At 42.7% G+C, this 21,472-nt stretch overlaps 1 protein-coding gene across 1 annotated transcript in view; it reads left to right on the forward strand.

The window, feature by feature from the left end:
• Mtmr7 (myotubularin related protein 7) overlaps nucleotides 1-21,472 on the forward strand; it is an 81,563-nt gene that overhangs the window by 49,172 nt on the left and 10,919 nt on the right. Inside the window, exons 7-10 of the mRNA XM_087901125.1 lie at nucleotides 3,194-3,326; nucleotides 17,091-17,200; nucleotides 18,129-18,254; nucleotides 20,134-20,183. Of these exons, the coding sequence (XP_087757251.1) occupies nucleotides 3,194-3,326; nucleotides 17,091-17,200; nucleotides 18,129-18,254; nucleotides 20,134-20,183 (419 nt within the window). The remainder of the gene's footprint in view (nucleotides 1-3,193; nucleotides 3,327-17,090; nucleotides 17,201-18,128; nucleotides 18,255-20,133; nucleotides 20,184-21,472) is intronic.

Raw genomic sequence — 21,472 nt, forward strand, 5'->3', positions numbered from 1 at the left:
CTCTGTTGACTTTACTGTGGGGTCTGGCTAAGGTGTCAAGGCTGTCATTCCCTGTCCCTGACTCAGCCCGCAGAATAGCAGGGAGTACAGGCCTGTGCCATGAGGCCTGGCTCACTGCTGAGTTTTTAAATACCCACCACTTGCCATGCTGCTCCTGTGTGGTGGACCTTCTTTGTCATCAGCTCTAAATCAGTTTCTACTTTTTCGTTAAAGATACTCAAAATGGCTCAACATTTGTTCACCACGACAGAATTTAAATTCCTTAACTGAGGCTGTCTGTAGAGGACCCTAAATGCTTTGAGCCCCTCTTGGGTCTCTTATTTCCTTTACTTCTTTATCCAGAACAGCCTGTCCATCCTCCCCAGTAAACCCCAGCTGTAACTGTTGTTATCTGGCAGAGTTGCCCAGGGTTGCCAGCTCTTACCAGTCCTAAACCCATTTGTTCCCTCTGAAGCCTGGTTGGGATTTTATGCTCCCATTTGACACTGGTACCATGTGCTTTCTCTTCTGTCTTCAGTTACTTGCTTAAGGCAACAAGAACAACTTCATGTGCATCTTTTCTCTCAATCAGTGACTCCTTGTTTCTTCTATGGTTATTTCTGCACCAGAAATGCTAATGTTAGGTAGCAAAGGGTTTTCCTATGAACTGGGAAGATTTTCCCACCCCTGCTTCTCAAGCAGATCTAGAAATTGGGATGCATTTAAAACACTGGGCTCTATCTACTGGGGAATTATTAGGATCTGAAGCCAATAGCCGTTTACTTAATTATAAAATGTAGTTCTCAATCAGAAGAGCCACATTAGTCCTGCTAGTAGAGATTTCTTGGTGTAAAGCATACTCTGTCCTATCCATATCTATCTGTCTGTCTAACTATCTATCTATCTGTCCATCCATCTATCATCTATCTGTCCGTCCATCCATCTATCTATCCATCCATCTAGCTAGCTAGCTATCATCTCTCTCTCTCTCTCTCTCTCTCTCTCTCTCTCTCTCTCTCTCTCTATCATTTATCTAGATCAATCTAGAGTAGCTTTTTGGATAAACCTGTGTTTCTGCTTTGAGAGTTCAGCTTTTGTGAAAAAAGTGCTGCTCCTGAAAAAAAAAATTGTATGATAGATTAAATATTGCCACCTTCTGTCTGTTGTGTGAAGTACACATTGACTTTCAAAATGCTTCCTCCTGTGTGTCAGTCAGAAAGACTTCCAGTCGATTCTTCCTTTGTAGCTTCTTAATTATTTTAAAGTCTGATCATACGTTGTATATGTAATAACTGTAGTAGTAATATTTTTGCTTGCTGCATGTTGTTTTTAGAAGAGGGGGTATGTGGTGAGAAGGCTTGACTTGGATTCAGATGCAGAATAAGTGTACGAACATAAAGCTTCTTGTATGGACCCTGTTGATTTGTTGCATTTGATGAAACTTATCACAGAGTTTTAGCCAACAGCCCTGAAAATAATTACATAGAGCAGTGATTTTTTTATAGTACATAATTCCATGAGAGTAACATGTGTGTGTAATTTCTAGAAGAAGAAATGTCCCATGGATATTAGAACCTTTTAAAGGATGAATATACAGTATCTCTTAAGATTTAACTTTTTCTTGGTTTAAGGCTAAAGCCTGTGTTCTTAGGACTGGTGGCCTGCTTCTGCCGACTGGCATCAGTGTCTGAAGGCCCCACAGGTGACAGAGGAGCTGAGCTGAGGAGCGGGAGCACCACTTGCCCCTGAAGCAGGGACTCCCGTGGCAGGGCTTGCTGTCAGCTGTGTTCTGTTTCCCTCCTTACCACCTCGTTTCTATGGCTTATGGTCCAGACTTGATATAGGCTTCCTGTCACAGTGGAAGGCTACAAGAGCATCTGAAGCAGTGTTGATAATGTTCCCCTGTAGCTTGCCATCTCTTTCTGCTGAAGTTGTCACCTGTGATTTTAATTCTTCATAATAAAAGTGAATAAATCAATCAGTAAGTTTATTCACAGTGGGTGGTTGTGTGAACACTCTTTAGCTTACACGTATGTACATGTAGATGTATGATGTGTGAGAGAGAAAGTGGAGAGATAGATCGGGGTTCATGTCTTTGATGTCTGGCTGTATTCCATGTATATGCTTGGTTTATTCAGTTACCACTCTGATGAGATACTCATAGGTGTGCAGCTTCCGTGTTTACAAAAACATCATGGCAGACATTCTTCATCTGTATGTGCTGGGACCTTTAATCTTGTAACTAGAAGATCTGGGCCAGAGTATTTTTAACTTAACTTAGCTTTTTGAACTGAACCATTTGAAGTACTACTTTGTGCTGTATTCTGAAAAGCAGGTCTGACCCCACCGCCACCTCCATCTGGCTATTTCCTAACCTTTGTGGCCTAAAGAAGAGAATGGTCAGTGAACACTGTTCTCTGTAAGTGACAGCTTGCTCAGTCAGTTGCAAGAACAGAGCATTCCTAGCCTTATATTCCCATGAGAAATCTGTTTCCCACCTAGGGCAGGACTCATCTGCTTGATTAGACTGTACAGGGTTAGAGTAGTTTGGGTTTATTCAGTTTCTTCAGAGTCCATCAGCCTTGAACCCAGTTTACACTGAAATTCCAATGTCTTATCTACAGAATTACGGTTCTGAAAGTGACAAAACCCCCTCCATTTGCCATGGAGAGTTGAAGAAGCCAAATGGAAGAAGCGTCCTCCCTTCAGTCTGGCGATCAGCGTTCTCCCTTCGGTTTATCAGATTCCTGCTGAAGGGTCAACTGGATCAATTAGAACTGACATTCTTACCTGATGACGTGGTTTTTGGTGTTATGGTTATGGCAGATAATCTAACTTGCAGAGCTATATATTGATAGACATCTCTGTGGATATCCTGTCGGCAAGTTCTGATGTATAGTGTTGAGTTGGCTCCGCCACAGACTTCCATACCAGGCCAGCACTGGCATCAGAATTGGCAGAGGCAGCTCCAGGAGGACTTAGGGAAGACTTCCCAACTGAGGAAATGTTACCCAGACCAGCACGTGCGTGCTGTTGACCATAGCTCAGCCTTTGTGCTTGCCGCTGTGAGAGCCCAGCACGGTGTTCCAGAGATTTAAAGCGCATTGTGTGTCTATACATCTTTGCAATGTTTTTATAAGTGTCCAGGAAATGTGTTGGTTGTTCCATGTCCTGAATGTAATCGATGCCTCTTTTGTTTTGCTGACCATTGCAGCTTAATGCAATGGCCAATCGTGCTGCAGGGAAAGGCTATGAGAATGAAGACAATTATTCCAATATCAAGTTTCAGTTTATCGGGATAGAGAACATCCATGTCATGAGGAACAGTCTTCAGAAAATGCTGGAAGGTAAACCATTTTGTTATGCACAGCAGTAAAAGAATAGTTAAGTATTTTGATGCCAGAATGGAATAAGATAGTCTTGATTTATTTTTTTTTCCAATGATACTGTTAAACACATGGTAACTTGGGAAAATATGTTGCCACTGAGAAAATAATTATGTTGAAGTGACTCTTTAAACAAGTTAGTGCCTTCTTATTTTATTCAGTGGTTGTAGCAAGTGATTTATCATTTGGCAGTTAGTGGCCAGGACTCTACATGGGCTCTTTAATATTCAAGATTAAAGTACAGAGGAAGAGAGCCAGCCTGCCTGCCTGCCGTCCTTCTTCCCTTTCTTCCTTCCTGCCTGCCTGCCTACCTGCCTGCCGGCCTGCCTGTATCCCTCCCTCCTTTCCTCCCTCCCTCCCTCCCTCCCTCCCTCCCTCCCGTCCTCCCGTCCTCCCGCCCTTCCTCCCTTTCTCAAAGGACATTTGGAAAGAAAGCAGCCCTCTTTAAAGCACTAGCCCAGTGTTCCATGGAGAAATTGGGTTCATAAACTGTCGCACATTGCTGAGTAATGTTAGATGGAAGGATGTTGGAGTTCTGGATCCTCATTTCTAAATGCCGGGAGCTGCCAGAGCACGTGTGCATGCGCGTGCACACACACACAGACAGACACGTGCCCCCCTATCCTAACGGAGCAGTGAGCCCTGTGAGGACACGCAAAGACTTACATATTCATGTGGGGAGAAAATGGAGGATGGGTCCTATGGTGTGGAAGAATTGCTCCTGTGTCTGTGTGCTCATTAGCAGAAAGTCTACACTTTATGCAAGACTTGCTTCATGGCTGCTTTTGCTCTTCCTGATCCTGAAGTCTTGGAAGGAACCCTGCTGCCTCTGGAGGCAACTGAAAAAGTGGAAGATGCCGAAGCCACAGAGCCATGCCTTGCCTGTGGCCCCCTGGGCGCCTCTGAGGAGAGTGTGGAGGGATGGGTTGTAGGTCTAGCTCAATAGACCTTGGGTTCAGTTCTCAGCACTGGGCTAAATGAGCAATTAAATAAATAGAAGCCAATTCCTGCATCTAAAACAACAACACATAGCTCCCAACCCTTTTTTGGTCACATTCTTGTCAGTTTATCTCTTAGGTCAAAGTTCAACATTCTAGGTGTGAGTATTTGAGTTTCTTAAGCATCTAGAGTCTTTCATTTTGCCCCTGCTTTGTAGTACTTTGCTTGTAGAAGAAAACTGGGCTAGCCTGGCACTGTTGTTGGGAAGACACTCTTCAGTGTGAGAAGTGTTGTATTCACCAGGAAAACTTCACATTGGCACACTTTATAATTTATATTCAGCGGTTTCAAATGTTCGAGATCATAAATTTTCTTCTGTACAGAAAGCTGCTCTTGGGAGTATTTGTACCATAGGCCTTTGACTTTGGTTTCTACATTACCCTTGTCCCTTGGTCTGTCTCACTGCTTTTTCTAAAGGACAAGCAAACTGAGTTTGGGAGGGCAGCTCTCTTTCACAAGGGATCATGGTGCTTCCGCATAACCCTCGGGCTGTGTGGAGTGAGCAAGTAGTTTTCTGGATGCCTTTCAGGGGTCTTGACCAATGTTTGACTACCTGTTTTTCCTGAGTAAATCATAAACCACTGCTGGAGGCTCAGCTGATGATGTGATGCCGTAAGACCCGCCTTCCTGGGGTTTCTACTTCAGACAGGAGCCCTTGGCATCACGGGCTGGGGAGAAGCTAATGGAGTTAGCTCCCTCCTGACTCTTATTTTTTTCAGATTTGCTAAACCATGGTTTGAGATATTATTAGAAGAGACTATCAGAAGAGCCCCAGAATATTTTATCAGAAACAGAAGTTTAGAATCAAATTCACCCCCTTTATATGTCCTCTCATTGGGATCAGTATAAGTCAACTTAAACTTATACGTTGTAAGCCAAACTGTTTTTGTCCCACCTACCTAGTAGATGAAGGGTAAGTTTTTGGTGTGTAGCAATTTTGTAAGGTAATTGTTCACAGTAGTTCCCATTCCCTCACCCATATAATTGCTTTCTTCTCAAAGAAAGAGGAGCACTGACTTTTCTATGCTTAGTCATCAGGAAAATGCAAATCAAAACAACTCTGAGATACTATCTTACACCTGTAAGAATGGCCAAGATCAAAGACACTGATGACAACTTATGCTGGAGAGGTTGTGGGGAAAAGGGAACACTTCTGCATTGCTGGTGGGAGTGCAAACTGGTACAACCCCGTTGGATATCAATGTGGTGATTTCTCAGAAAATTAGGAAATAGCCTTCATCAAGACCCAGTAATACCACTTTTGGGTATATATCCAGAGGATGCTCAATCGTGCCACAAGGACATGTGCTCAACTATGTATATAGCAGCATTGTTTGTCATAGCCAGAACCTGGAAACAACCTAAATGCCCCTTGACTGAAGAATGGATAAGGAAAATATGGTACATTTACGCAATGGAGTACTACACAGCAGAAAAAAATAACGACATCTTGAAATTTTCAGGCAAATGGATGGAGCTAGAAAACATTTTGAGTAAGGTAACCCAGACACAGAAAGACAGTTATCACATGTACTCACTCATAGGTGCTTTAAACATAAAGCAAAGAAAACCAGCCTGCAAATCACAATTCCAGAGAACTTAGAAAACAATAAGAGCACTAAGAAAGACTTACATAGATCTAATCTACATGGTGAGTAGAAAAAGACAAGATTCCCTGAGTAAATTGGGAGCATGGGGACCTTGGGGGAAGGGAGAGGCAGGGAGGGGAGCAGAGAAAAATGTAAAGCTCAATATAAATCAATAAAAAAATAATAATACTTGAAATTTGAAGCTGGCAAATGGACTCTATAACAATATTGAGAATGATGTCATACAATAAAACTGTAAGTTTTGTAAAAGAAAAAAAAGGAAAAGGATTGGTGGTTAGAGCCAGGCAGTGGTGGACCATGTCTTTAATCCCACCCAGCACTCTGGAGACAGAGGTAGGTGGATCTCTGAGTTTGAGGCCAGTCTGGTCTACAGAGTGAGTTCCAGGACAGCTAGGGCTATTACACAGAGAAACCCTATCTCGAAAAAACAAAAACAAAACAAAAGAATGGTGGCTACAGTGTGGAGTGGGCTCTTTGAGAGTCTGTTCTCTTGAGCAGTGGAGCTTATGTCTTGCTTGCATCCCTGGTTCGGTGCGGAAAAGGCCATCTGCCTTTTGTACCAGGAACAAAGCACGTAATGCACACAGAAGCAGTTAATGCCAAAGCTTGGTGAGATGGCGCAACAGCCTGAGCCCTCCTTGTTCAGTTTGTCCTCAAACAAGGGCTTTGGGAAAAGATATGGCAGAGCAGATTTTCTTTTCATGACCAATGTGCCATCTTTTGGATATTGCCTAGAACTCCCCCCTTCCCTTTCCCCTCTCTCCCTCCCTCCCTCTCTCCCTGGGAGTTCTATTCCATGCATTCCACACAGATCTTGTATTGCTGGCTGTTCTGTTTCTGTGCAATTTACCACTCAGTCACATAAATAAAATAATGATGTCAGGCTGGTGCTAGGGTGCTGGTGCTGATGCTGGGGTGCTGGTGTTGGGGTGCTGGTGCTGGGGTGCTGGTGCTGGGGTGCTAGTGCTGGTGCTGGGGTGCTGGTGCTGATGTTGGTGTGCTGGTGCTGGGGCACTGGGGTGGTCTTCCTCCTCTTCTTCCTCTTCCTCCACCATCTCCTCTTCTATTTCCCCTCTTCCTCCTTCCCATCTTCCTTCCTCCTTCTTTTCTTCCTTTTATTTTTTTGGAAATAGGGTCCCACTATGTAACCCAGGCCTCAAACTAGATATCCTTATACTTCTGCCTTCTGGGTGCTCAGATCACAGTCGTACAAATGTTTTCATGTAAATAATTGTGTTTATTTTCATATCAATGTTCTATAATGCATGACTGTGTTCCATATAAATAGTGATCGTCTTAGAGGTCAGACAGTTGAAGATAAAATTAAGGGCTGGAGAGATGGCTCAGTGGTTAAGAGCATTGCCTGCTCTTCCAAAGGTCCTGAGTTCAATTCCCAGAAACCACATGGTGGCTCACAACCATCTGTAATGAGGTCTGGTGCCCTCTTCTGGCCTTCAGGCATACACACAGACAGAATATTGTATACATAATAAATAGATAAGTATTTTTTAAAAAAGATAAAATTAAGTTGAGAAATTCAAAGAAATATTTAAAGTTGTTTTGATCAAGTTCAAAGAATCATTTCTCAGCTTAAAAAGATAACACTGCAAAGAAGGTGGTAAACTCGGTGCTTTGAGTATTCTGTCATTGAATTTGGCTTAGAGAGAGAGGGAGTACACTCTACTTAGAGATATATAATTTACCAGATTGCCTCCTGTCCTGGACTAATTCACAATATGACTTTACACACGCCTACACTGATGGTAGTGTTTCACTTACAGCGGTAGAACTTTGGAAGCCAGATTCATGTACAACAACAGTAAACTAATAATTTTTTCCACATTCTTGATAGAAAATGTAGGCAAAATAAGTAAAACATTAAATTTTTAAAATTGTATGCCTATTCTCACGATCCAGTGGGTGCTGTGTGTAAAGAGAGGTGAGGAAGAATTCAGAAGGGATTGCCGAATTAGTGCAGGATCATGGTGGGTGATGTTCTTGCCCATCTGTATCGACAAAGTTCATGTCATGGTTGGCTTACGTACATGTTTAACAGTACTCTTACCTCACAGTTTCTATGGTTTAGAATTCTAACCATGTTTCTGCACAGCCGGGGATCTAGAGGCTCTTCTAGAGAATCTCAGGGACCTGCGGCTTTCCAGTCCTGTGGCTGCTACGGTTGCTCTGTTTGCTTCTTCAGGTCAACTGCGGGTGTTTCTCTCCAGTTCAGGAATCTGTGTACTACAGTCTAAAACTCTATATAAAGTTTTAAGTAAGACATTTTCAAATGCTCACTACTTTTTCAAGGGAATATAGTGGTTCAAGAATGTGTGTTCTTTCTCTGTGGCATCCTGTGAGGATTTAAAATTTTAGCAGGCCACAACCCCCAATACCTTGCCACTTTTATTTTAATCATTTCTTATTGTGTTGTGACAGCAAGATTTAGAGTAACTAGGACATTGCTAAGCAGAGTAAACAAAGAAGAAAGGGTCTGATGTGGATTTAAAGGCCAGCATGATGGGCTGTTTCCGTAAGACTGTCCTGGGGCTTGCCAGCTGGCCTTTGTTTGTCCGTGACAATATCATCTCAGATTTGCAGAGTGTGTGGTTCCCAGGAGCCTTTGTAGTAGAGCGGGAGTGTGGGATCCCCAGCATCCTCTGCAGCTCACTTCACCTTCTCAGTTATACCCCGCCAGTGATCCTTCCTCCAGCATGATCCCAGAGCCTACTCCTAGTCTCAGCTTCTGCTTAGACATTCTCATCTTTTCAATCCTGCCATCAGTTCCTGTTCACGGTGGCTTGGTTTGTATGGTGACTGTTAGGTGTAGTGTAGGTCACCGTTGTGCCTTGTAAGTCTGTAACTTGTGTTTTTATACAAAATTCACTGGTGAAGCTAATCAAAGCTACTGGGTAGCCCTCATGTGTGCCTGCTGTCCTTTTCAGGTTAGCAGTTAGTATTCTGAAGTGTGTGTAGTCTGGAGTGTGCATATGCATGGTATTATCTGTGTGCACGTGTACATGTGTTTGCTATGCTACTAGCTCAAGCAGTGCTAACACAGATGCTAACACAGAGTTTATGTTTAACTGCACTGAATCATTCAATGTATACTCTTTTTAGGAAAACAAGGCTATTCAAAAGATGGTAGTATTGTGTAGAGATTTCAGACAATACTGTCTTGAAAAAAAGTAGCAGTGTTTTGAAGAATAGTCTTTAGTCTTGTGGGTGCTTGATAGAGCATCTATCTCTCCAGCTGGTGGAAACTTCTCTATAAATGGCCTGTGTTGCTGGTGAGACTAAGGAGGGCTTTATTGTTGACATTATTATATTAGGTATAGTTCAGAAGGACAAAGCTGATTTGACTGAACATTTTCCTTCTTTAGACTCCACCCACGTCCTTCTCGAATGGTAGCACTTCCTATGCTGGTCACCGAAGGGAGACTAGCTCGCTGAGGACTGTCTGAGTGCCCTTGGCTTCTCGACTGCAGAAAGAAAATGGATAAAACCTACATCAGCAGCACTTAGGCAAACTTCAGGATGCCTACTAGGGAAAGAATATGCTCGTTACTGCTTTGGGTAGCAGTAGCTACTTAGGGAGTAGGGAGTGTGTGAAAAATCAACCCTGTGCCCCCTTTTTATGTCCTCCCTCACCCTGCCCAGCATTTGCACAGAAAAAGTAAGTGGTTCAGTAAGTGTGCTGGGAAGACCAAGGAGGCCTGCATTTCTTCTAAGTAGCTTTCATATTTCTAAAATAACACATCTTATGTTGGATTTTAATTTTTTTACAGTGCTTTCTATGCTTGTCCAACAGAGACACCCTGTTACATGTACAGTGTGACTAGACCTAGCATCCAGCTCCAGGCCGGTACAGTTCTCTGCAGTTTGTGGCATACGCTCCTGATGTCAGCTGACATGAACTTTGCTCAGCAAAATGGTTTGTAAATATTGGCTCAGGTTTGGCAACAAGAGTGAACAAATCAGTCTTTCTGCCTTAGCCTGAGTTTATCCTAACAAACACAAGAGCTTCGTATTTAAAAGCCCAGGAACTGATTGTTTCAGTTTCCAGCGTAGCCCCATCTGTCGTGTGTTAATCATCCACAGAGCTGTGTGCTTTGAGCATGGCCACTGGCCATTAGGGAAAACACCCTCTCAGCTGCCACCTCGCCTGAAGTGCTGGCGAGATTATTTTCCCAGGCGTGTGCAATTTCAGTGTTCCTGAAAGCAGACTGGTTACACAAGAGCTCTTCTTAGTGTGGGAGAAATGAGCTGACATGACAGGAACCCAGAGCCCACCCTCCCCTTCTGCGTGAACTCCAGTCGCTGGCGCACCCTCTCGCCTTGCTCTGTGTTGTCTCTCCCTCCCACTTCTGCACAGGCCATCTCCAGGTGAGCCACAAAGTGTGACCTTAGCTTTAAACTTGCTGTCACTTCTGCACCCTGTGGGAAAAGAGGATCAACAGGACCCCTTCTTCTAGGCTGAACTACACATTTTGAATGCCAAGATATTCTTTAATCTACTAGATTTTTTAAAAATAAATATATGTGCTAATCACCCCACAGTCTATACAGTACCAAGCTGAACAGTGACCTTGTGTGAAATTACTTGAAGACAATGTTTTTCCCTGGAAGATTGAATGGAACCAGCTGAGTCTGATGACTCCTTCCTTGGAATGTGTGTGTTTTAGGATTAAGCTTAACACCTTGGGTCATGGCCTGAGGCTGGTTGTTATAAGCAGCAGACGTTCAGGGAGGGAGCTAGACTTTGCCTCACTTCCAGCTGGGCTGTTTGGACAGTGTGCACAGGCAGAGGTGAGCCTGCCACGTGAAAGGCCTGTTGAATATATATCAGGCCACGCTTTGTGTGGAGGCAACTAGGGGCTGACATTTGACCTTTGCATCAGCTCCCACTGTCCACTAGTGACATTGTTCTCTGAGCTCAGGAAAGTTTCTGCGGTGTACTGTGGCTGCAATGCGTCCTGGGAATCATTAGAGCATCAACTTTTCTATACCGTTTCCTAAGACAGCTTTCTCCCAAACACCCTTTCTCAGTGAACATTTCCCATTGCACAGGAGGAAGCTCTTCTTCCATACCTCCAGAAGTATGACCCAGGGTATGTGAGGGATGTATATGATTTACTTATGTGGTTTTCTTTTTCAATTTATTTTACAGGTATGTATGTCCAGCTAAAGTCCCCGAGCCCTCTTAATCGCCACTGTCCACAGAAATATAATGCAAGCCACTGCTGTAGGCAGTGTGTGTTATTTTAAGCTTTCTGCTGGTTAGGTTCTAAAGATAATAAAGTATGAGCTAATATTTTTATTTTTTGAGAATTTCCTCCATACTTATGATGTGTTTGAAGGAGACCATCACCCATTCCCAGCTCTAATTTCTGCTTTGTCACTACCACACTGTTCCCTCCTAATTTCACATGTTCATGTTTTATGTTAAAAACCAATGAGTCCACTTAAGTGATGGTGGCATGTAGACAGGGGCTAGCCACTGGCCTAGGGGGACCCTATCCTTGAAGAAGGCTGTCTTTTCCTCTTTCCTGGCAACCATCTCTGCTGATCGCTCCTCAGCTAGGTATGGGACTTGGATGAACTTCCTCATCCATGCTGGAATTTGCCATTCTTGGGCCTGTGCAGGTCTTGGATACACTGTGAGTTCACGTGCACGGAAAACCCTTTTGTTCTAATCGTCCACTGTCATTGGTTCTTGCAGTCTTCCCTGTGATAATCCCTGGGCCCTAGAGGATAGGTGAGGTGTGTGTGTGTGTGGGAGAGAGAGAGAGAGAGAGAGAGAGAGATGTTTCATTTAGGGTTGAGCACTCCATAGAGTCTTGCACTCTGTGTTAATTACTATCTACATCAACCCTCTAACAAGGGTTGAGCAATAATTAACCCACCCACTGCTATTAGATTGGCAAAGGTTTTTCCCATTCTGTAGGCTTCCTCTCTCCTTGAATGATGATGTTCTCTGCTGTCTGGCAGGTTTTTTAATTTCATAGTCCCACTTTTCAATTATTGATCCTAATGCCCGCGCCGCTGGGGTTTTGTTCAGAAAGTCCTTTTCCGTGCCTATAAGTTGAAGCATATTCCCAGCTTCCTCCTCTAACATACGCTAGGTATCTGAGATATTCTGGTGACGTCTTTAATTCATTTTGGTTTGATGGGCGAGAGATGAAGATGTAGATTCATTCTTCTTTACATAGTGATTCAGTTTGAACAGCACTAGTGCGTATTGCTGGCCTTTTTGTCCAGACTGGGTGTCAATAAGAATGTGGGCTTTAAAATGTGTCTTCAGTTCCATTCCATTGATTAGTATGTCAGGCAGTGGGGCGGAATCATGGCAGAAGTGGGGGGCAGTACCTCAAGGCAGACATGTGATCCCTGGGAGAACTTCTGTGGGCTCCCATTTGAACTCTGAAACATCTGAGGTTGAGAGGCAAAGCTGAAGACCATGTAGTCTGGGCCAGACTCTGCCCAGCCTCTCGTGCCATCTCACCTGATAGAGTGTGGACCATGTTCTGCCCTTTGCCTTGCTTCCCACACTTAACACTTGTTTGTGAGACCCTTCTTCCATGATGACCTGTGTTTTGACTTCCTGGGGAACCACAGTGCTGGCCCACTGCATGCATTAACTTGTGTTCTCTTTATAGCATTTGAGGAAAGTACATTTTCCCCCTGTTCCATCTCCAGCAGCCAAGCTTGGCCACAGAGCTAGGCAGGGAGAACTGGAGAGCGCAGGTGAGCCTGGTGGTTTAGAGAGCATAGAACACAGCTCTAAGACCAAACTGATGAGAGTCGCTTCCAGACGAAGACATTTGCCGTGAGAAATAACGGGGCTGATAGTTGCTTAAGTTTAGGAGCAACTTAAGGAGGGAGAAAACTCAGTATCACACATAGTGAGATCCAGTTTCCATCCTGGGGAAAACCTGTGACCACAGACATGAAACAGCTTGCTGGGAAGGAAGCAGAGACGCGGCCTTCCTAGCTGCTGCTGGGATGCCGAGTACTACAGTTTCCATGAAAAGTTCTTGCTGCTCCTCAGAGGATTGAAAATAAAGTTATCCTGTGATCCAGAGATCCGATTCCTAGGTGGAATCCAAGAAAGCAGAAAGTGTGTGTTCACAGAAGGCTTGTGCATGAACATACACAGCAGCCTTCTTCTGAATAACAGAGAAGTAGGAAGTGACCCAAGTGTGCATCGGTTGCCGAGTAGATCTGTTTAAACGTGGTTTCAAAGGGTTGAAATAAGGACGCTGTGATGGGAATGAAACCCGGCCACAGGCTGAGGGAAAGAAGTTGGTCATGACGTGACATATGCCATCTGATTCAGTTTATGCAGTTTATGGTGTGTGACATGCCTGAAATCAGTCACCTGGAGAGATGTGAAGTAGATCCAAGACTTCCTGGGGCTACAGAACATGGCTGTGAAACACGCCCTAAGGTCGTCTGGCAATGAGCTGAGTTTCAGCTGCACAGCACGCGCTAAAACCTGTTGAGCACATTCACTGAATGAACTGAATGGAGATGAATTGTCCCAAGTTGTAAAAAGAAAGCAGGAAGATACGAGTGTCCCCCAAGGGTACACACTTTTAAAAAACATCCAGCCCCTATTGTGAAGTGTAACGTCTTATGCCTGTACTAAGTGTACTGCGGTCCTGTAGCGCCTGTACTATGTGCCCTACAGTACTACTCCTGTATCCTACCGCCTGCACTATGGACTGTTAGTGAGCCAGGAAAGGGACTGGAGATTTAAACACATACAGAACTCTCCACAAGCATAGCTCCCCATATGCAATCTTTGCACATGTGTAGCCATTTACAAGCATAGATTTTAGCATGCATAATCTTCTCCTATGTAAAACAAAACAAAACAACAAAACTAACTTTAAAAAATACTACGCAGGTACCTCAATTGGCCACAAATGCTTCAAATCTCTCTTAGAGAAAGAAACAATTCACCCAACCCAGTTCTTCCCTCTATAATTCACTATGAGCCCCAAATGTATTTTTATTACTTACAGAGAAGCTTATGAGTTTGGACCTGTTTTGTTTTATTTATTTATTTTTTACCACTTGTATGTTCACAGCAAAATTAAGCAGTAGGTAGAGATCTTTTTATATTCCTTACACCTGCATATGTAACCTCATATGCATAGCCCCCTACACATAAGCCTCTTACGTGAACCCCCCATGCATACCACTTCCGACAGAACTCTCCACAAGCATAGCTCCCCATATGCAATCTTTGCACATGTGTAGCCATTTACAAGCATAGATTTTAACATGCATAATCTTCTCATGTATAGACTTCCCATATGCATATCTTTCCCATGTATATCTTGCTCACATTCATAGCATGCCGGCATGTATAGCTTCAATACCAGGGTTTTAGGAAAAGTCCCCTCCCAGAGTGGCATATTTGTTACAATCTCTGCGCCTAAACTGACACATTCTTGACTGGGAGACATATTTGTTACAGTCTGTATTCTTACACTGACACATTATTACCACTTAAGCCCAAAGTTTCCATTTGTGTTTGTCTAAGCTTTTAATAATATGTATCCACCATTATACAGAGTAGCTTTTCTGCCCACAAAGTGTTTGTGCCCTGATGAGCCCTCGCTGTCTGACCTGATCCCTGGAAACCACTGGCCTTTTCCTTTCTCCATAGTTTTGTCTTTTCCTAAATGAGCAGGAACCTCTTTTACATTGGATTCTTTCATGTAGTTACACGCATTTGAGGTTACTCCTTGTCTTTTCATGGTTCAGTTGCTCATTTGTTTTTATTTTTCTGTATGTATGTATGCATGTCGTGTGTGTGTCTGCGTGCAGTGTATGTACATGTTTGGAGCTCAGAGGTCAACATTGGCTGTCTTCCTCTAGTGCGCTTCACTTTATTCTTCTGAGACAGGGTCTCTCACTGGATCCAGGCTTACCGGGTGACTAGGCTAGCTGGCCAGTGAATTCCAGGGGTCCTCCCGCTCTTCCCTCTCCTGGAGTACCAGGTTACAGACATACAACACTATGCCCAGTTTTCATTTGGGTGTTGTGTTCTGAACTCGAGTCCTTAGGCTTGTACAGCCAGGAATGTCCTGATTGAGCCATCTCCACAGGCTCTGATAAAATAAAAGAGCTGTCTTTTTTTCTTTTTTTTTTCTTTTCTTTTTTTTGGTTTTGTTTGTTTGTTTGTTTGTTTGTTTTTTGAGACAGGATTTCTCTGTAGCTTTAGCTTTGGAGCCTGTCCTGGAACTAGCTCTTGTACACTAGCCTGGCCTCAAACTCACAGAGATTCACCTGCCTCTGCCTCCTGAGTGCTGGAATTAAAAGCATGCACCACCACCACTGGCCCTAAAATAGCTTTCTTAATGAATGTTTGTGCTGGGAAGTCTCAGTTTGTTTCCTTCGTCATTATCTCTGTGTGAATTGGAGTTCACCTGCTGATGGTTTTTCTATGTGGCAAAAAAAAAAAAAAAAACGTAGTACGTGGCAGGAGGTGTCTGCTAAATTAAATGTTGCCCTTCATAATTTCCATGTGCTTCCATATGCACGGTACCTGCGAGGACTTAAAAGTTGAATGTGGGGATTTAGCTTTGAATGCATATCTTTGTTTTAACACTCACATAGCTAAGGCACAGAAACCTTGTAGAAGAGGGACCAGAAAGATTGTAAGAGCCACAGGATCAGGGAGTTTGCTCTGAGATTATGTCTCCTAGCAACGTTAGAAGCTATACCTATAAGGTCTCACCAACATGGATGCCCAAACATGAGCAGAACAAGGATAGCACTAATGAGTATGCCAAACATGATGTGGAAAAGCCCACAGGGCCTCAACTGAACACAAAGAATTATAGGCAGCTGAGGAAAGCTGGGGTGGGACCTGTGGTCTTTCCCAAGGAAAAGCATAGCTATTGGCTATTCAGTGCTAAACAGCCAGCCCTAAAAGCATGCATACAGGTAACATTGGATGGGCTCAAAGGTTATACTTAGGTATACATATGTATATATAAATACACAGTGCATGCAAAGAACAATTATTAAAAAAAATAAGTCACAAATTTGAAGGGGAGTGGGCAAGGGCATATGGGAAAGTTTTGAGGGAGGAAAGGGCAGGGAAAATGTAATTAAATTAATTAATTTATAACCTGAAAAAAAGAATGAGGCTCAGTGGGTTGAATAACAACTCTAAGATGATTACATAGCACTTACTGACAGCTGGGAGAAGGAAACAGTTCCCTACTTTCTGTATGTGTTTACTACATGGGTAAGCACCATAGAAGACTCTTAGGCTCAAATAGTACTCTAAATCATTAATTTTCCTGGTTGATCTATAATACTTGAAAAGTTTTCTTAATCAAAAGGTTTGGAATGTTGTGTTGGAGATACATAGAACATTGCCTTAAGGCTTTTCATTCTTTATGTTAAATACAAGATGAGTTCTTGAGATCAACGTTTCTTATTGATAATGCTTTAGAAATACCTACATACCTGCTTTGGATGTATAAAGATGGGTATCATTGGGATCCTAGTTTTTCATGAAGTAGAAGGGGAAATCCCTGGCCTGATACACGGAACTGGGATCAGAGGTACAGGACCCAGTTTTCTGCACACAGGTTTCACTCGCACTTAGTAAGCTGCTGGCCAAAGGAACTATATGCTTTCCATGTAAGGAATTCTATTTTGTGTTCTTGTGACGGTCCTAGTATTAAGCACTGAAGTGTTGGAGTATTCTAAATGAAATAATTGCTAACGTCACCATTGTGATGATTTTCCTTTATACCATTAAGTCAAACGCTCCTTAGCTGCAAAAGTTTAATACCTTTGCCAGAGAGGTGCATGGATGGCTGGTCTGTGCTGGGCTTCTGCAATGGCAACGGTCAGTGACTTGTATTGATATTAGGATTCTTGTAAGTAGATTCAGTGTCTCCTGTGATCAGAGAAAACATTTTTTAAAAGATTTATTTAAAGTGATTAAATAGAATCTAACTTTATATACTTGGATATTTATTGATTAGCTCGATAATATCTACTAAAGCGAACGCATTCTAAAATATGATCCTGTAGAATGAGAGATCGCCTTAATTTCACTTTTGTAACATGGTTTTTCTTGCAGTGTGTGAACTTAAGTCTCCCTCTATGAGTGATTTCCTGTGGGGGCTAGAGAACTCAGGCTGGCTGAGGCACATCAAAGCCATCATGGATGCAGGGATCTTCATTGCAAAGGTTTGTAAGGGCACAGAGGAAAAGGTTAAGGGGTGGACATGAAATGAGTATAACCTCAAGGCACAGCCTGTCCTCTTCCTGTTTGCTCCCCTGTGCCCACTGCGTGGGTAGCAGGTTTTGCAGGCTCCGTGTGCTGGAAATATCCTGTGAGGAAGTACGGTGGCCAATGAACTGTGAGTTATCACAGTGGTCAAACGTTAGAATGTTTGCAGATATTCTCTCTTCTCTTGTTAGATTTAATCCTGGATGAAGGAAAACGTTTTCTGTAGGAGACCATACAACTCATGGGAGTCACCTCAGTGATGGGGGCTTGGCTTCCATTCAGTAGATCCTGCTTTTCAGTCATATTTAAGCATGTGAGCAAGTCATGCAGCAGTAAGCAGGATCAAATCAAGTCTCCTACAGAAGTGACACGCACAAACACACATGCAAATGCACGCACATTGCCACATTTTCCAGTTTGTGTTTTCTGCCACAGTAGCTAAAGATGTGTGCATCTGTTCGGCAGCAGGTAGAATTTGTTCCTAGCATTTTCTGCTATGGCCTTTGCCTGTCCTTCCTCTGGATGTATTCCTTGGCCCTTCTCCTTTTATCTGTAACTTCACAATTTGATAAATTGGATTTCTGTACCTTTCCCTTTTAGAAAAGGCCTGTACATTTCAGTAAGACTTAACCCCAACATTTCAGTAAGATTTAACTTGGGTTGCGGGTGAGTTGGGGACATACCATAAGTGTGTTGCATAATGTACATACTTGTATTCGGTCCACTTGTTAACTTGTGGAGAATTGAATCTTGGCTGTTGAATGTAATGAGAAGGGAAAGAAAACCTTTGGTCATTGGCTCTAAGAAGGTTGGGCCTAAGTGCTAACTCTTGTTCTGTTAGCTCTAGTCAAACCTAATAGTCACTGTGACCCTTTGCCATTTCAGGCAGTTTCAGAGGAAGGGGCAAGTGTGCTTGTCCACTGTTCTGACGGCTGGGATAGGACTGCCCAGGTGTGCTCGGTGGCAAGCTTGCTGCTGGACCCTTACTATCGTACTGTGAAGGGCTTCATGGTGAGTCTGGTGACAACCTTCCTGAGAGAGCCTTGACCAACAGTGCATTTCCTTTTTGGAATCTTGTGACTTTTTTTTCCTTTCCAATCAACATTATTCTTCTCTTAATCGATCAACAAGGTTAATTAAAGGGGAGAAACTGAAACAGATTTGAAGTAGATTAATTTTGAGGATGTTGAGACTAGTGTAGGTCAATGCTGAGTGTGAATTCAGGAGCAGTATAAAATATATTTAGAAGTTTGGAAACTACTGATTTTTATACACAATTTGTTTGCAGATATCTCAAGTTGGTGCAGTGTATGACTATAACAAAACATGAGCAAAAATACTTGGAAAAATTTCTGCAGTGTATCTATTTCTGCATGTACAGATAGTACTTGGAGAACAACAGCAACAACAAAAAGCAGCATTCATTACTAAGTCTGTTTTATAATGGTCTTTGATAGCTCTGGATGACATACTGAACTCCTAAGTGTTTTCCTTTTTTCTGGAGTCAGGAGTACATCTTTGAGAGCTGGAACCTTTTGGGGGTGCATCACATTTGACACCTAGCTGCAGTTGCCTAGGTGTGAGGTTGTGGCTGGGCTGGTAAAAGTCTCAAATGACTGGCTGACCTAGTGCCTGCTCTTGAACCATAATTTGATAGAAAATGCCTTGGTGGATTTTGAATCTGCTTGAACAGAGGCTAACAGGAGCTTCATAAAATTGTCTGTATCACTGGACCTTTGTTAGTGAGTTACATCAACTGTCCCTGGGGACAAGGCAGAACAGGCAGGCTACTTGTTGAGAATATACTACTTCAGACATTTGAGGTGCGCCCCTGCCTCAATGTTTTTTGAGTAGGCTAGGTTCCTTTGTTTAGCTGGAGAATGTAGGGTTTCCTAGCTACATACTCTGGGAATCTTGCCACATGAAGCCATTAAACATATGTAATGCATTTAGAGTTGTCAAGGGCCAACTTCAGCTCATCCGTGTATTTCTAAAGAGATACTGATGAATTATTCCATATTTCATTAAGCAGTGCCCTTGTGAATGAGGATTGGGACCAAACTCAGGTCTTCTGAGGAGATGTACATCCACTCCAGACTGTGGTTAAATTTTTTTTTTTTATCTACACTATTTCCGATAGTAAACTCATGGTAGCCCTAATTTCAAAGCAAGGCTGAAATTTCAAACATAGTTCTTAACCTCATGATTTTAGACTTTTTTTAATACAGGATCCAAGAAAGTATCTTTTACTTTTTGTTGTCAGGGAGGGATTTTACTTGGTAGGGAAAGAACATTATATGTTGGTTAACAGATGAGGTGAGGAATAGAGAGACTTAGGATATTAAGTACTTCCTAAGTTCATGTCTTTGGAGACTTTTCATCTCTCTTTAGCTTCTCTTTCTCTAAAATGATGGGTAATAACGTCTGTCAGGCAAACACAATGACATGTGAAGCCATAAACACAGTGCCCGGCACAGAAAAGAACCCCAGGTAGAGTTACTGCAGTTTCACGCATGTATTTTAGTTTAATTTCCATGTACAAGGCCTTCAACTTTGCCCCTTTTAAGTAATTCTGGATATCATGGTTCTTTTGAGGTTGATTTCTTACTGTTTTATATAAGGGTTTGCCTGCGAGTGTGTCTGTACACCATGTGCGTGTGTAACTGGAGTCTCACAGTTGTCATATGGATTCTGGAGCCTGAGACTGGGTTCTCTGAAGAGCATTAAGTGTTCTTAAACTAATCAGCCCTCTCTTTATCTGACAACATATTCTATCACTTGGGGTTTCTTAAGTCCAGTAACTGAGTGCTTTATTATTAGTATGGTTTTTTATGTTTCCCTCAGAAGCTTCTAGGATATTTATATTCTTTTTGTGTGTGTATGTGTTTAGGTATTAATTGAAAAGGACTGGATTGCCTTTGGACATAAATTTAATCATAGGTAAGCAATATATTTTTCTTTTTTTTGAAAATAGTTTTTTGTAGTTATATCCTGATTACCATTCCCTTTCCTCTGCTTCTCCCAGGTCCTCCTCACATTCCCTCCCATCTGGATCTACCACTTCTTTTCTGTCATTAGAAAGCAAATAGGCATCTAAGGGATCATAAAATATAAGATAAAATGAAAGTAAACACGCTGGAATTGGACAAAACAAACAAAAGGAAAAGAGCCTAAGAAAAGGGACAAGAAACAGATATAGACTCAGAGACCCACTTTTTGCCCTCAGTAATCCCCTCGCTCAAAAAAGCCCCCCCAAACCAGAAGCCATAAAGGACCTATAGGGTAAAAGCAATAAGATAGAAATTTATGAAAACATAAAATTTTAAAAAAAGAAAGAAAAAGCCCTGACATGGCATTGAGACAGGGAACCTCCAAAGGGCTGCTGAGTTTGTTCTCTGTTGGACGTCTTCTGCTGAGCATCAGCCTGCCCTTAAGAGTAGTTTGTTTACCTAATGAGACTCCCTTGGGTGAAACTAAGTTTTCATTCATAAGTGGTAAGTGGTTATCAATTGGTGATAGCGTTGGGGTTGGGGGGTGGTGTTGGTGGCACAGCATGTGTCCACTTCTTTCAGCTGCAGGGCTCCATCTGGTGCAGGCTGCCTCAGTCCCTGTGCATTTTATGTGCACCATGTTGAGGACCTTGTTTTCTTGGTGGCCTCCCTCCATCCCCTCTGACTCTTACCCTCTTTCTGCCTCCCTTTCTGCAGGGAGACATCCCATTTAGGTCTCAGTGTTTAAAGGTCTCTCACTTCCTGCATATTATCTGGCTGCGGGTCTTTGTATTTGTTGCCATTTCTGCTGCAAGAGAGCTTCTCTGGTGACTAAGCGAGCACTGAACTATGTGTAGCAGAATGTCATCAGGCATCATTTTATTGCTAAGTTCTTTTAGTAGTATTTGGTTTTACTCTAGGGCCCTGGGCTCTCTAGTCTCAGGTTCCTTGGTCACCCAAGCAGTGTTGACTATGGGTTCCATTTCATGGAGTAGACCTGAAGTCTCATAAGATATTGGTTAGTTACTCCCACAGTCTTACAGGTAGGACACCATTGTTAGATCAAAGTGTTTGTACCGGGCTTGGTTCTTATGTTTCTCCTTTGATAGTATACAGAGTGTCTTCCTGTACTAAAGTCTCTTGGACATAGGGGTTAAAGTTCTTTGAAGGCACCAATCTTTTTTGCAAGGCATTAAAATGGCCACATCTGTTTGCTCATAGTTCCATTTGCTTGGGATA

This window comes from Myodes glareolus, chromosome 23, assembly GCF_982192425.1.
Source record: "Myodes glareolus chromosome 23, mMyoGla1.1, whole genome shotgun sequence".
NCBI lineage: Eukaryota > Metazoa > Chordata > Mammalia > Rodentia > Cricetidae > Myodes > Myodes glareolus.